Source organism: Glycine soja, chromosome 8 (assembly GCF_004193775.1).
Source record: "Glycine soja cultivar W05 chromosome 8, ASM419377v2, whole genome shotgun sequence".
Taxonomy (NCBI): Eukaryota; Viridiplantae; Streptophyta; class Magnoliopsida; order Fabales; family Fabaceae; genus Glycine; species Glycine soja.
The window spans coordinates 2,231,671-2,244,225 of NC_041009.1; the positions used below are offsets into that span (position 1 = coordinate 2,231,671).

At 33.0% G+C, this 12,555-nt stretch overlaps 1 protein-coding gene across 3 annotated transcripts; it reads right to left on the reverse strand.

The window, feature by feature from the left end:
- Window positions 1-746: 746 nt before the first annotated feature.
- LOC114421109 (auxin response factor 19-like) lies at window positions 747-7,988 on the reverse strand. Of its 3 annotated transcripts, XM_028386909.1 has the most exons (15): window positions 7,571-7,987; window positions 7,380-7,495; window positions 7,185-7,283; window positions 7,035-7,091; window positions 6,626-6,781; window positions 6,463-6,547; window positions 6,264-6,354; window positions 5,916-6,080; window positions 5,639-5,761; window positions 5,283-5,358; window positions 4,964-5,102; window positions 2,515-4,367; window positions 2,207-2,397; window positions 1,306-1,475; window positions 747-1,152 (listed from the first exon to the last, which is right to left on the reverse strand). In XM_028386909.1, exons 1-14 carry the CDS (start codon window positions 7,623-7,625, stop codon window positions 1,340-1,342), a joined length of 3,342 nt encoding a protein of 1,113 aa, XP_028242710.1. In that variant the 5' UTR covers window positions 7,626-7,987; the 3' UTR covers window positions 747-1,152; window positions 1,306-1,339. The 3 variants fall into 3 exon arrangements, with proteins under 3 accessions (XP_028242710.1, XP_028242709.1, XP_028242711.1); XM_028386908.1 differs by having other exon boundaries at window positions 747-1,475; window positions 7,571-7,988; XM_028386910.1 differs by lacking the exons at window positions 6,463-6,547; window positions 6,626-6,781; window positions 7,035-7,091; ... (1 more) ...; window positions 7,380-7,495; window positions 7,571-7,987 and having other exon boundaries at window positions 747-1,475; window positions 5,916-6,108.
- Between the last annotated feature and the right edge of the window lie 4,567 nt (window positions 7,989-12,555).

Sequence of the window (12,555 nt, forward strand, 5' to 3'; positions counted from 1 at the left end):
TCTAAAACTTGATATACATCATCATTGAGATAATGTTTAAAAAAAACAGCAATTTGGTTGGTTTAATATGTAATTGATAAACAAAATGAATAATTTTATTCAAAATTATTCTTGGAATAACTTGATAACTAATTCACCATCTTGATAATAATATAATAATTTAACTTTTATGGTTCTCTTTGATTTTCATTCGTACTTTATTTGGCATAACGATGGCGTTCCTAATCAAGAATTAGAATGAGAATCCATCACATGAAGAATAGTCAACTGATGAAGAACATGATTGATCGGGTACATCTATGATTTATAAAAAAAATAAAAATGCAAGTAGAGCCTTAGTCCCCTGTTAATTTGATGAACTATTTTTGCAGCAAAACATTGCATCCATTGTTTTTCTGTATTTGATGCTTCAATATATAGTTGATCATACAATACATATCTGGGCAGCGCAATAGCATCATCTTTCGTAATGGAATGAAGGATTTCTCAGGATTGTTAGCACGAGTAAAAACCTTAACATGGCAGTGGTTATTATATAATCGCTTTTTACCTCCTGGCACCCCCATTCTCACCGTGGTGTATTGATCCCAAGGGATGTTTTTGATTCCTATCTAGGAACTCCTTTTTGGTTAGACTTTTTTGGTCACTCCTTCGCTGGAGATAGAGCATAGTCTACATCTTGTACAACTCACTTGTATATTTTTTGATGATCAATGATATAATATTTTCTTTTTAGAACAATCATATAATATTATATTTGCCTTCCAAAAAAAATTATATATATATATAGCTGCTTAGTGTTTTACAAAAGGACCAACCAAAAAGCCACCTTTCAATTCAGATGTCAATAACTCCTCTTTTAAGACCGCACAAGAAACCTACTTTTATACACTGAACTGTGCCGTCATATTTCAGCCTTTCTTTCTACAATACGCTGCATTTAATACATATTTCAAACGCTGCCAATAGAACTTCTGCTCAACTTTTCAACATCATCACATGCATATGGGTTAACACATCTTTGTTGGGATGTGCCATGTGCGTGTGGTCCAAGTATTTGATTCATTACCAGGTTAACAACCTTAAATGTAAGTCGTAGATTGAGGGCAGCAAATTTCTCCACCTTTTCTTCTTTTGGTTCTTCAAATTCGCCTGTACATAGCAGAGACAAATTTCTCCTTATAAGTTATAACTGCAAATATTACCCAGCCTGCTGCAGCAGGACAAAATCATCTGCCAAAAGGCCCCCACAACCTTTTGGACAACACTGATGAATATCTCCTAAAATCGATGTAAGTTACTAACATGGAAGAATAATTAGCAGATTCCTGGATGCCATTTAAGCATTCCCACCACCAGAGCTGCTGCCTGCTGGATATTGAAGGCCACCATTGCCAAAATCTCCATCCAAGCTCATTTGTTGAACTTCTTGAGGAGAAAGTATTTTAATGCAGCGGACACAGTTAACAAATTCCCTGAAATATCCATAACAAGCAATTAAGATATCAAATTATAATAATAACAATAATAGGGCTTACTGAATTGATCTAATTTCAACATTGGATACAACTAAATAGGGTATGTTTGGGTAAGCTTCTCTAGAAGCACTCCTGGGAGAAGAAAAAAATGAGATGAGTTTCTCCATAAGCTAAAATGGGTTCTCCATAAGCTAACCATTAGCTAATTTGTAGATGTTCTCTTATTTTTTAGAAAAGTTTTATAAGAGAACTTCTACAAATTAGCTAATGGGGAACTCATTTTAACTTATGGAGAAGCTCATATCCTTTTCTTCTTTTTTTCTTTCTTAGAAGTGTTTCTAAAGAAGCTTACCTAAACAGGCTCATACTCCAAATTCAGGGGAATCACACCTTGTACATGAAGCACATTATCCAATTATTATGGTACTTGATATTTTACATCATACAAATATTCCAAACAATTTGTTTTTAATTCTAATTTTCACGATCTTGATGTTCATACAATACAAGAAATAGGGAACTGGGAAAGTTTTACAGTAGGTATGCTAGTAAGACATGATTTACTATAGTATTAGTTCATCCATGCAATCAACCCCATGGGAAAAGGTTTCTGTTGGGGTTGCTTGTAGGCTAGTAAGGAGAAAAAATTACTTTTGAATTTAGAAATAGTGAGGATTAATCATGTGCGCAAAAGCAAATCTAACACGAAAAGAAATAATAGGACTTACTCCCAAGGGTCATCTCCCACAAGCAAAACATCATTCTCATGATCTACATATACAAGTTTCCAACCAATTCTTTCTCGATCCTCCAGCTGTCCCTCAATACCAAACTTAAGAGCTAGATCCTGTTTAAGCTCCTCGTAACCTGAATATCGTGTTATGTCAATGGACCTTCCCACAGCTCCACGTTTATATACCTATAGGAACAAAAGACTTAGAACAACATAATGGCCATAAACAAGCATACTAATCAAGAAACATACTTCCAACATTGAGGCATGTTTATTATTAAAACAACAAAAATAATATTAAACCTTGGTGTATGTTCTAATCCGCTGAATCTGCTGTTGTTGTTGTGGTGGTGGTGGAGGAGGAGGAGGAGGAGGAGGTGGAGGTGGTGGCGGCAGATCCCATGGACCCCTATTCAAGAAGCTACTACCATCTATTGTAGAATCAATTGAATTGAAACTCATATCAGGAACTTCAAATGTCTGTGAAACCATTGAAGATGAAAGTTCTGGCTGAACACCTTTGTTATTTTCTAAGTCTCCAAGCAAGCCTCCGGAAGAGAAATTATTTGACAAATCCTTCCCCAGCCCCACAGTGCCATTGGTTAAAAGAGAATCTAGATTCGATGGCATTCCCATTTGGCCATTAATGTCATTGACAAACGGAACATTGCTCCTAGCATCAGCCTGAACTTCAACATTTTGACTATTGTCTCTACAATAAATCAACTGTGGATTGTAAGAAAATGGGTTGTTATTCTGATGCATATGAGTATCACTCTGAAAATGGTAAAGTGATGTTGTAGAAGATGATGAATCCAAATAGTCTGTCTGGACAACGCCATTCAAGTACATCTGACGGGCAACATTTCCATGATTCTGATTTTTTGAAATATTTGAAGAAGGCTTTACTTCATACTTCGGCCGTACATCTTTTACCATGTTTGCATTAGATGACAAGGTTTCTAGGGTACTTGGACCCGAGATTGTGACAGCAGACTGAGCCATATCATCCCCTATTGTTGTGCTCCTATGGATCTGGGAACTTACCACTGGGGGAAGTGCACTGGCACGGTTATTTGTGGAAGGTGAAGTGGAACAAGATGGAACATCATCAGTAATTACTGATTGCCCTGCACCAGTCAGTATACTTCCACCAGAAGCAGAAAGTGGATTGGTTGTAACTGTAGGGAGAAGTCCAGCATGGCCAGACATTTCAGACAGCAAGGCAGGTTGCTGAGATAGATGAGAGTAATGAAAATTTTTCTGGCTACTAGGCATTGTTATCTGATGGGTGACAGAATTAGCCTCAGGGAGTGAGTTTTGAAGTGTAGGAGGATTTTCCAGTACTTGACCAGAAATTAAGGAACTAGAGTTATTTGTTACATCTAAAAGCTGCCTTTGCTGGTCTTGAACTTGAATTAGAGCAGGCTGCTGCAATGCAGACTGCTGTGCCAAGAGTGTCTGTTGTTGCTGCTGAAGCTTCTGTAACAACTGAAACCGAACCTGATTGTCAGACATCTGTAACTGTTGATTAAAATGATCAGGCATAGGGGATTGAAACACATTTTGCCGTTCATTCTGACCGAATGTAGTTTGTTGATCCTTCTGAGGTGGGTTCTGAGACAGGCTTCTAAGCAGTTGATGGTTTTGAATGGACGATTGTTGCTGTTGAAGAATATTGTTAGTTTGGACAACTCTCTGGGAATTCAGAAGTTGGGTGTGAGCTTCATTCTGTGGTAAAGTTTGATTTGTCAAGTTCCTTGGTTGTTGAGTGATATCAGCCAACTGCTGCGGCAGCTGTGTAACTGCTCCCAATGCACTGGATGGGCATGGTAGCTTCTGAATGTGATCAAGTTGCTGGGAAGTCTGAAGTATATTCTGAGCATTGACAGATACATTGTTTGATTGAGAGGTTTGTGAGGTAGAAAACCCCAGCTGATTTGCAATATCTGCACCAGGAAGATTTTGCAGAACCAATCCAGACATGGAAGGCACACAATTTGGCTGCAATGAGCTAGCAAGAGCAGGATTTTGCTGCATGTTCATCCATTGAACTAAGCTCAAGCCAGGGAGAGCTTGGGGATCCTTTATGCACATATCATCACCAAGCCAAGGAACTGTACTCTTGAAAAGGTTGTTGAAATCCGGCTCATCATCTGCAAAAGGTGTAAAAAATAACTTACAAAATACATCAAACTAAATAAATTTTCCATGTTCATACTGAATTCAAGTTTATCTTCATTGAGAAATTGGATACATTCTTGCTAATGATTTAATCACCATAGGGGCACTGGTTAAAGAACTTAAATATATTCTACTTAACGCTTCAATCTACTTAAAAAGCAAGTACAGCATTTTTTTTGTGTTATCAACAAGTGTTCTCATTTTTCATTAAATATTTTCTACATTTGTTTCCTTAACCAAAGCCTCAAGTGCCTATCAATTGGCTTAAGGGCATTGATTAAAGAACATTTAATATACTTTCTTAATCTTCAAATTACTTAAAAATGCAAGTCTGAAGGATTCGTGTTATCAATATTATAAATTTGTTATTTTCATTAAATATTTTCTACTTTTATTTCCTTAACTAGTGCCCTAAGGGCACTCATTAGCATGCTCCAATTTTATAAACATAGAGTTTTGGTGGAAACAAGTAAGGTCAAGAATGAAAGGATCTAACAGAGGTTTCTAGTGAAAAATCCAACATACTTCATTTTTGCTCCTAAAAGTTATTCACCAAAAATTTAATCACCTGGCATTCCCAGTAGTCTAGGTCTCTTGGATCTGAAGAAAGGAGGTGGGCAGATGAAATATGGAGTAGTCACGGGTTCAATTTCCCAGACTGAGACCCTACTACGCCTATCCTCAGCAGTTGATTCATCCCAACCAACCTGAACATATATGTGTTACTTACATATGACTGCTTATGATTCTAAAAACTGAAGGGGAGGGGGGGGGGGGGGGACATTTTTAAAAAGTACCAGCAATCCCAGGTTCGTCTACTTATGGATGGTAACTTTTACCTTTTTCAAATTTGAATTGCTAAAAGATAAAGATGTCACAAATTGTACCTGCAAATTACGCCATAGTGAATTTTTCCATCTCACAGAATCCAGATCACTGACACCTATGATTGTACCCATATATCTGCAATATAATTGAATGTAGTATTTTTAATAAAAAAAAATATTTCCAAGATAACATTCCATTCCCAGACAATCATCTCAGCAATACTATATGAAATGTCAATGCTAAGTAAACTGAATGAAGAAATAAAGTTTTATTTAAGACAGAAACAAACTTGCAAGCTAAACTATTTCCATTTCCAATTATAAAATTCAACCACCCAGTTCTCTCCATCAAGGCATTATTTTCAACTTAGCATCAATAGTTCTCAAATATGGTACATGGTACCAAAGTGACGCACCTTCTTGTTCCTGAGTCTTCAGTTTCAAACGTCATTCGGAAGTGCATACCAGGTGATATATGGTGGCTATACACTGCTTTGTAGTACTTGGCTAAAGGAATAACGAATTCTGAAGGACTAGCCCTGCATGCAAAGGAAGGATTAAGTAAAAAATTAGGAACTGGGGATACAGGTTCATATGCCATTGCAATCTGATTTGACAGACAGGAAAGAAAACTGATAGTCAAAGAAATAGTGCATTAGTACTTTTATAATGGAGTAAATCAAAGATGTTGACCTAGGATTATAGAACACGGTGAAGGGACTATTGTTTGCAACAGCTTGAGCAGCAGCAGCCAGAACTCCAATGTGCATACTATCACTTGATAGTACCGAAGATGATAAATTGGAGGGTTGCCTGTTAGCTCGTCTTATACCCAAAAGAAGCTGCTGCTTTTCATCTCTGCCCAGAAACATTCAAATCAGGAAATCTAGCAAAACTATAAGTTGTTAGCTTAAAAAAACTGAGCCTAAATAGTAAAGTTTGATTGAAGATTTGAAGTGCATCAACATATGGTAGAGAAGTTTGTAAACCACAAACTCCAACAACAAAAGTACCAAAGGTAAGCATTATAACCGTTCTTACCTTACAAACAAAACAGAGTCTCCCGCTAAAAGCCTTTTTCCACTGATAAATAGACTCCATCCAGTTGTAAGCAAGTGACGTTTTGGTTTTCCTAGTAGGCAAAACATTTTCAGAAGTAGGCTTGACAAAAAATTACAGCCAGGATAAGTGTATGATAGTACAGCAGTTTCCATTTACAAATGGATGTATGTAAACATACCACGATATATATGGCGGAATCTCCAAACATTATCATGCAAATCCCGGGCCACGAGTTCTTGAACAGGAGATTGCAAAGAGTAATCCTGTATATAGAAAAAAATAGAGAATCAAATCAAACTCCAAAGCCACACTTGAGGAACTAAAATAGGAAAGTAGCCTACAAGAGGGGGGAAAATCTTTTCTGCAGCACGGCGGGGTACAGAGAAACCTCCATGAGTACTCGTGTCACTTGCCGTCAGTTGTTTACAGAAAAACTCAGGTTGTGGCTTACTCAACTTGAGAGAAATATCCGATCTTAACAACGCATCCGTATCAAACTGCACACATAACATTGACAAATAAGATGAAATTGGAAACTCTGGGTCTGGGCATGCAGAAATATGTTCTCCAAATTTCTTGCAAAAACTAAGAAGAATTTTTCCAATCTTTATCTTCGCAAACAGGGCATGTTTTCTTTAATTGGTGAACCGAGGATATCCCGCAACTAGAAGCCAAGGACTAATTCGTCAATATACAGCACGTTTAACTTCAATGTGTGGCATGTAGTACTGTTTTAAAGAGTTTACTTACAGAAGGAACCGGCCGAAGTGCCATCTGAGCATATACTTCATCCGTGTCTGGATCTGCCTGGGAACACAAACACGAGAAATGCAAAAAATTAGAACAGGAAAGTGAAAAGCTCTTCTGAGGCAGAGATTTAAAACAGAAAATTAAGCATACATGAAGTGTGACATTGTGAAGAAGACAGGGTATCTTGGAGGGGAGATTGGTATAGTTCGGGACCTGAGCATCCACGTCTTTCTTCAAAGACGCTGCGACCTGAAGCAAGTCAAAACGATCGGCTTTAGAAAAACGGTGACAAACAGGTTGCAAATAGCTGAAGAATTTGAAAAAGTGAAGTAAACGACAAGTGACCTGTTCGCTGTGGCCTTGAGGGAAGTAAACGACGTGAGTTCCAGGCGAAGGCAGGTTGAGAAGCGGCCCCGCACAAGCTTGCCAGAGCTCAGCGTTTATGCTTTTCTTCTCTCCTCCTAAATAAAGTCATAATTCATTTTAAAGAAGAAAACAAAGTTGTAAACAGAGAGAGAGAGAGGGAGAGAGTTAACCTTCGCCGGAGTTGGGTGCGACGGCGGGGGCAGCGTCTGGTGGTTGCGTGATCATTGCTTCGGTCGCCGTGGAGGTTGTTTAGGTTACCGGCGATGCATCTCTCTTGTAGTGATTATTGATGAATATAGCGAGAAGAGGAATGAGTGAAAAGTGAAAAGCAAAGGAAATAAAATATTAAAAAAAATGAGGTAGGGAATCGGAATGGATAGTGAAGTCAAATAAAGGAATTGCCGGGAAATTGCGGTGGCAAAGATAGTCTCCGAGTCAAAAGTGCGAAACAGACACTGGTCTCTCTTGTTGTTGTGGTGAGAGGAAGACGGTTGACAACTGTTTCTTTTCTCAGGGATGGTTCGAGGAGTATCCTTGTCCTTAATTATTAATATTCCCCACAATACATTCACATCATCCAGTATGGAATGAGCTATTTTTCATTTCTCATTCTATTCATTTTCTATAGATAACAAATACTCCTTCTTTTATGTCCAAATATTCTCGGCTAGCTCAAAGTTAAAGATTTGCTATTTCTAAATAAGTTTATTTAAGATATCTTTCAATAGATGTCCTTCTTGTGTACGGAATTGGAGATTAAAACTTTGATCATTTGCTTCTTCTTTTTTTCTACCTAAACTTTTGGCCTCTACCATTTCCTTCTCTTAATTTTTACCTAAAGCGCACAAGTTAATTTGATCATCTATTATCAACATCTTTTTTCTATCAATCATACATGCTCTGAATTTAATTTATTTCGAATTGCTTGGAATGTTTGTACTATATCCCTTTGTCTTTTCGTTTGGCAACCAAGGAAATTCACCCCCAGCCTTTATTTTCTCTTTCTTTTTCAAACACTTGCATTTTGATTTACTAGGAGCAAGCACATTGGACTCTAGTGTATTCAAGATGTCAATTGTCAAATGCATCTGTGTTGGTATTTTACCGTGACAGTAGCACGAGAACATTGACCTTCCCCATGGCTCAAATCCACAACCCCGTCAGAACTCAAGGTGCTTATATATGATCGACAACTTGAACAAGTGATCCACCACGATTAATTTGTCTGGGTATAATAACATTTTATCAAAGTTAATTTGATCATTTTGTAGTCCTTCCCGGCCCAATTAAACGTCTAAAAGTGTATGTAACTTGCTTTAAGAAACAGGATAATATTATCAATTTATCATTATTATGCAAATTTTGGGGTCAGAAATCCAAGATTTGTTGGTACGAGAGATTGTTCCCTATAGGATATGCTACCCATGATTTATCTCCCTTTTGATAGTTTGAACAAGCAATGCATTCATCTAATTCACAAGTAGTTTATTTTCTCCTAAAAAAATACAATTATTTTAGGTTTTATAAGGTTTAAACTTAATTTTTCTCTCATATATATTGCTTAATTAAGTCTTCATATTTGTTAAACATATGCTAATTATTCAAAGCATGCTTGACTTTTTTAAAGTATTGGCCTAGGTTATGTTTAGTCGTCCGGATTTTTTTTTCTTTAAAGTTAAAGTTCAGAATATTAGAGCTTTAAAAATAAAGTAAGTTGTTTGGTAATTTTCCTTTTTTTTTAGATTTTAATACAAAACTATTTGATACAAAATTATCTTTATTTAAAACTATTTGTATCTCTCAATGAAGGAATATATTTATAAAAATAAAATAATTTTGCAAAAATAATTAAAGCAACATAAATTTATTTTAATGATAAAAAAATACATAAATGTATAAATATATAATAAATTTTAAAAAAATAATTTTTAAAAATATTGAAAAAAAATTTATTGATAAAAAATTAAGTATGATTTACAAATAATTTATTATATATGATATTAATTAAATAAATTTAAATATTAATTACAAAAGATAAAATGTTTAAGAAATTAAATACTCTTATGAAAAACCAATTAAAGCCTTGAAAAAATTATTTAAAATGAACTAAAATCTACAATAATTATTTAAAGAGAAGTTGATAAAATACTTGAATTTGGAATCTAGTAAAAAAAATTCTGAAACTTTAAAATAAACGAGAGTTGTAAGACTTGTTATTTTATATTAATCTTTAAGATGAACTTTATAAGCTTCATTCAGACATTTCCACATGTATGTCAGGGTGTTTCTGATGGTCTTTGTTTGAGTTCTAAGGAGCCCTTATTCTTTGTAAGACGATATATTAATTGGACAATGTCCTTAAAATGAATCATATAAATTGTCCGTCTATGGATGAATTTGCTTAAGTTTCTCCTAATTTGCTTACCTTTTGTTTTGTTTTAATTGCTTTTACATTGTATTTTGGTGTATATGATAATTAATTTATTTATTTTTGTATATTGAGGAAAATGAAAAATTATTATATATACGGATAAAAAAAACTTATAATTCAACTATTTATTCCTCGATATATTACTATGACTGTGTAATTTTAATGTCTTTATTTTTAATTGTGTTGATTGAATCCCATAATTACTCCACAAGTATTAATATCAAATCCCTTTTGTCAATTTATTGTGCACTATTTAATGTTTATTTTTTTAACATAACATATTAGAATTCACATTTTCTTATGTTGACTTGATTAATACATGTGTGGTGTTATGATAATCTCAATATCACGTTCATTAGTCATATTAGCCTTCAAAAGGTAATGTTAGCATGAGGTTAAAAATTAGGTAATACGTTGGCAAATATAATTAACGAGAGAGGAAAAAAATATATTTAATTTATATCATTGAAAATACAAGGCCTAAAATTCTACATTAACAATATATAATTATATTAAACTTATTTTAATATCTGCACAACGTGAAATAACATAATGAACTATTTTGAAAGGAAAATAAAATCATCAAAATAGTCATCTACTTAATTAGGTGGGGACCAAATCAAAGAATTGTGTTTGGTAAGAGAATTGAAAGGACGTTTAATTCAAAAGAAAATGAAAGTGAAAGATCAAATAATGGATGTGATGTGTTAATAAAAAAATAAAGAAAAAAAGTACGTGTAAATAAAATATAGATTAAAATATATTTTAATCTCTTATTTTGTAAAATATTCATTTTGATTTTTTATCTTCTAAATTTAAGTTATTATTGTTCTAAAACTTTAAAAATATTTCATTAGATTCACTCGCATGCAAATTATGGAATTCTATTAGTATTTATATGCAACTCACTCCGTATATTATTTTATTTTTTAGTTTCAATGTTAGTTGAGATTTATAATTTTCATGCAACTAAATTTTATAAAATAAGTTTCACATTTTAAATTATTAAAAATTTAAAATTGTATATAAAAATTAAAATTATCACTGTTTTAAAAAGTAAACATAGACCTTAATTAAACAAAAAAAAATGAATGTTTTAAAAAAATAAAGAATCAAAACAAATTTTAATTAAAAAAAAAAGATAATAAACAAAAATACTAATAAGAAAAAATAGGACCTACCCATTAAATCCAAACCAAATAGACGCAATACAGTTGAGAATTCTGTGGAAAGCGCAAAAGCAACGTAAGTGCGTAAAAGCGAGCTTTTGGGCTCCCTTTAGTTTTAATATTTGTACACTGTTAATTTTATTTAATCAATATTTAATTATTTCCTTTTAAAAAATCAATATTTAATTATATATTACTACCAGCCTATTAAAAAAGGTTGATCACTAGAGATTCAGAATCATTAGGAAGCGTGTCCAAAAGATAGTTACGTGACAATAATTAATCTTGATCAAATTTAAATTTAAATAAAATAATAGTGATTACTCTAATATAATTGTAAGCTCAAATATTAAACTATTAATTCCTTTTGTGTATCATACTAAAAAATCACAAATCAAATAATTTTTTAATATTATCTTAAATTTATTAAGACCAACAAAGTCATATACGAAATCTATTAAATAGAAAATGTAACTTCTGTAATTTTGTTAACCCTAATAAATTTTTTAATCAATAATAAATATTATAATTTTACAAAAGTGTGCTGAAAAAATATTACAAACATTGGTGATATGATGTCTCCATTATATACAGTGGTGGATCCTGAATTTTTTTTAATAAAGGCAAAAAATAGTCTAATATTTTTTAAAACAAAAAATTATATAAGCTTTACTAAAAATTAAAAAATAAAGTAAATAAAATTAGTATCAATATATTTTTTTTTTATCTTTTACAACAATTTATATTCATCTTTTACTGATTATATATGGTAAACTCTAATTCTTTAAATAGCGAGTCAATATTCTTGTTAAATAATAGCTGTAAAAAAAAACAACCCGAGGAACAGAAATTATATAAGAATAAAAGGTAACACTTTCTATTTTTATTTTTTATTTTTGACAGAAGCAAACTCATATTATTTCAATATAGAGAACAGAAGCAATACAAAATAGGGGGTAAATGATAAATCGTTGGACTAGCAATACTTTTCATTTTTGGATTATCCAAACTAGTACTCCTAATTATTCCGATAAAGAATATGATGTCAACCTACTTTTTCAGTTTTCAGGAAAGACAATGAAAATGTAATGCTGACTAAATGAAACATGGCGAAAATAGCAAGTTTTTTTTAAGCATTAATAATAGTATGTCGATAGTGGATATTCGTCAGCCTAATCAATAGCAAAGTTGAAAGGGAGAACATAATTCGAATGATTTAGATTCAACATTTCAATAAAAGTTTCAATAAAAGAAAAGTCAAACACATGTATGGCAGGCCAAAGGTGTTAATAGGACAATTTTAAATATTCTAACATATTTATTATTATTATTATTATTATAAATTATAAAATACGAATAAAATTTGATAAACCGAAACAGAATTTTATTTTTTTATAGTAAATTTCAACAAACGCTATTAAAAAATTAATGTGTTCCTGACTTTTCTGGGATTAACCAATAAAATTTAAAGTGGTGGTTTGTGTTTGATAATATATTGATATTGATATCCTATAGTATAAGATGAGGGAAGCCCAAAAGCTAGAATTAAAGAGAA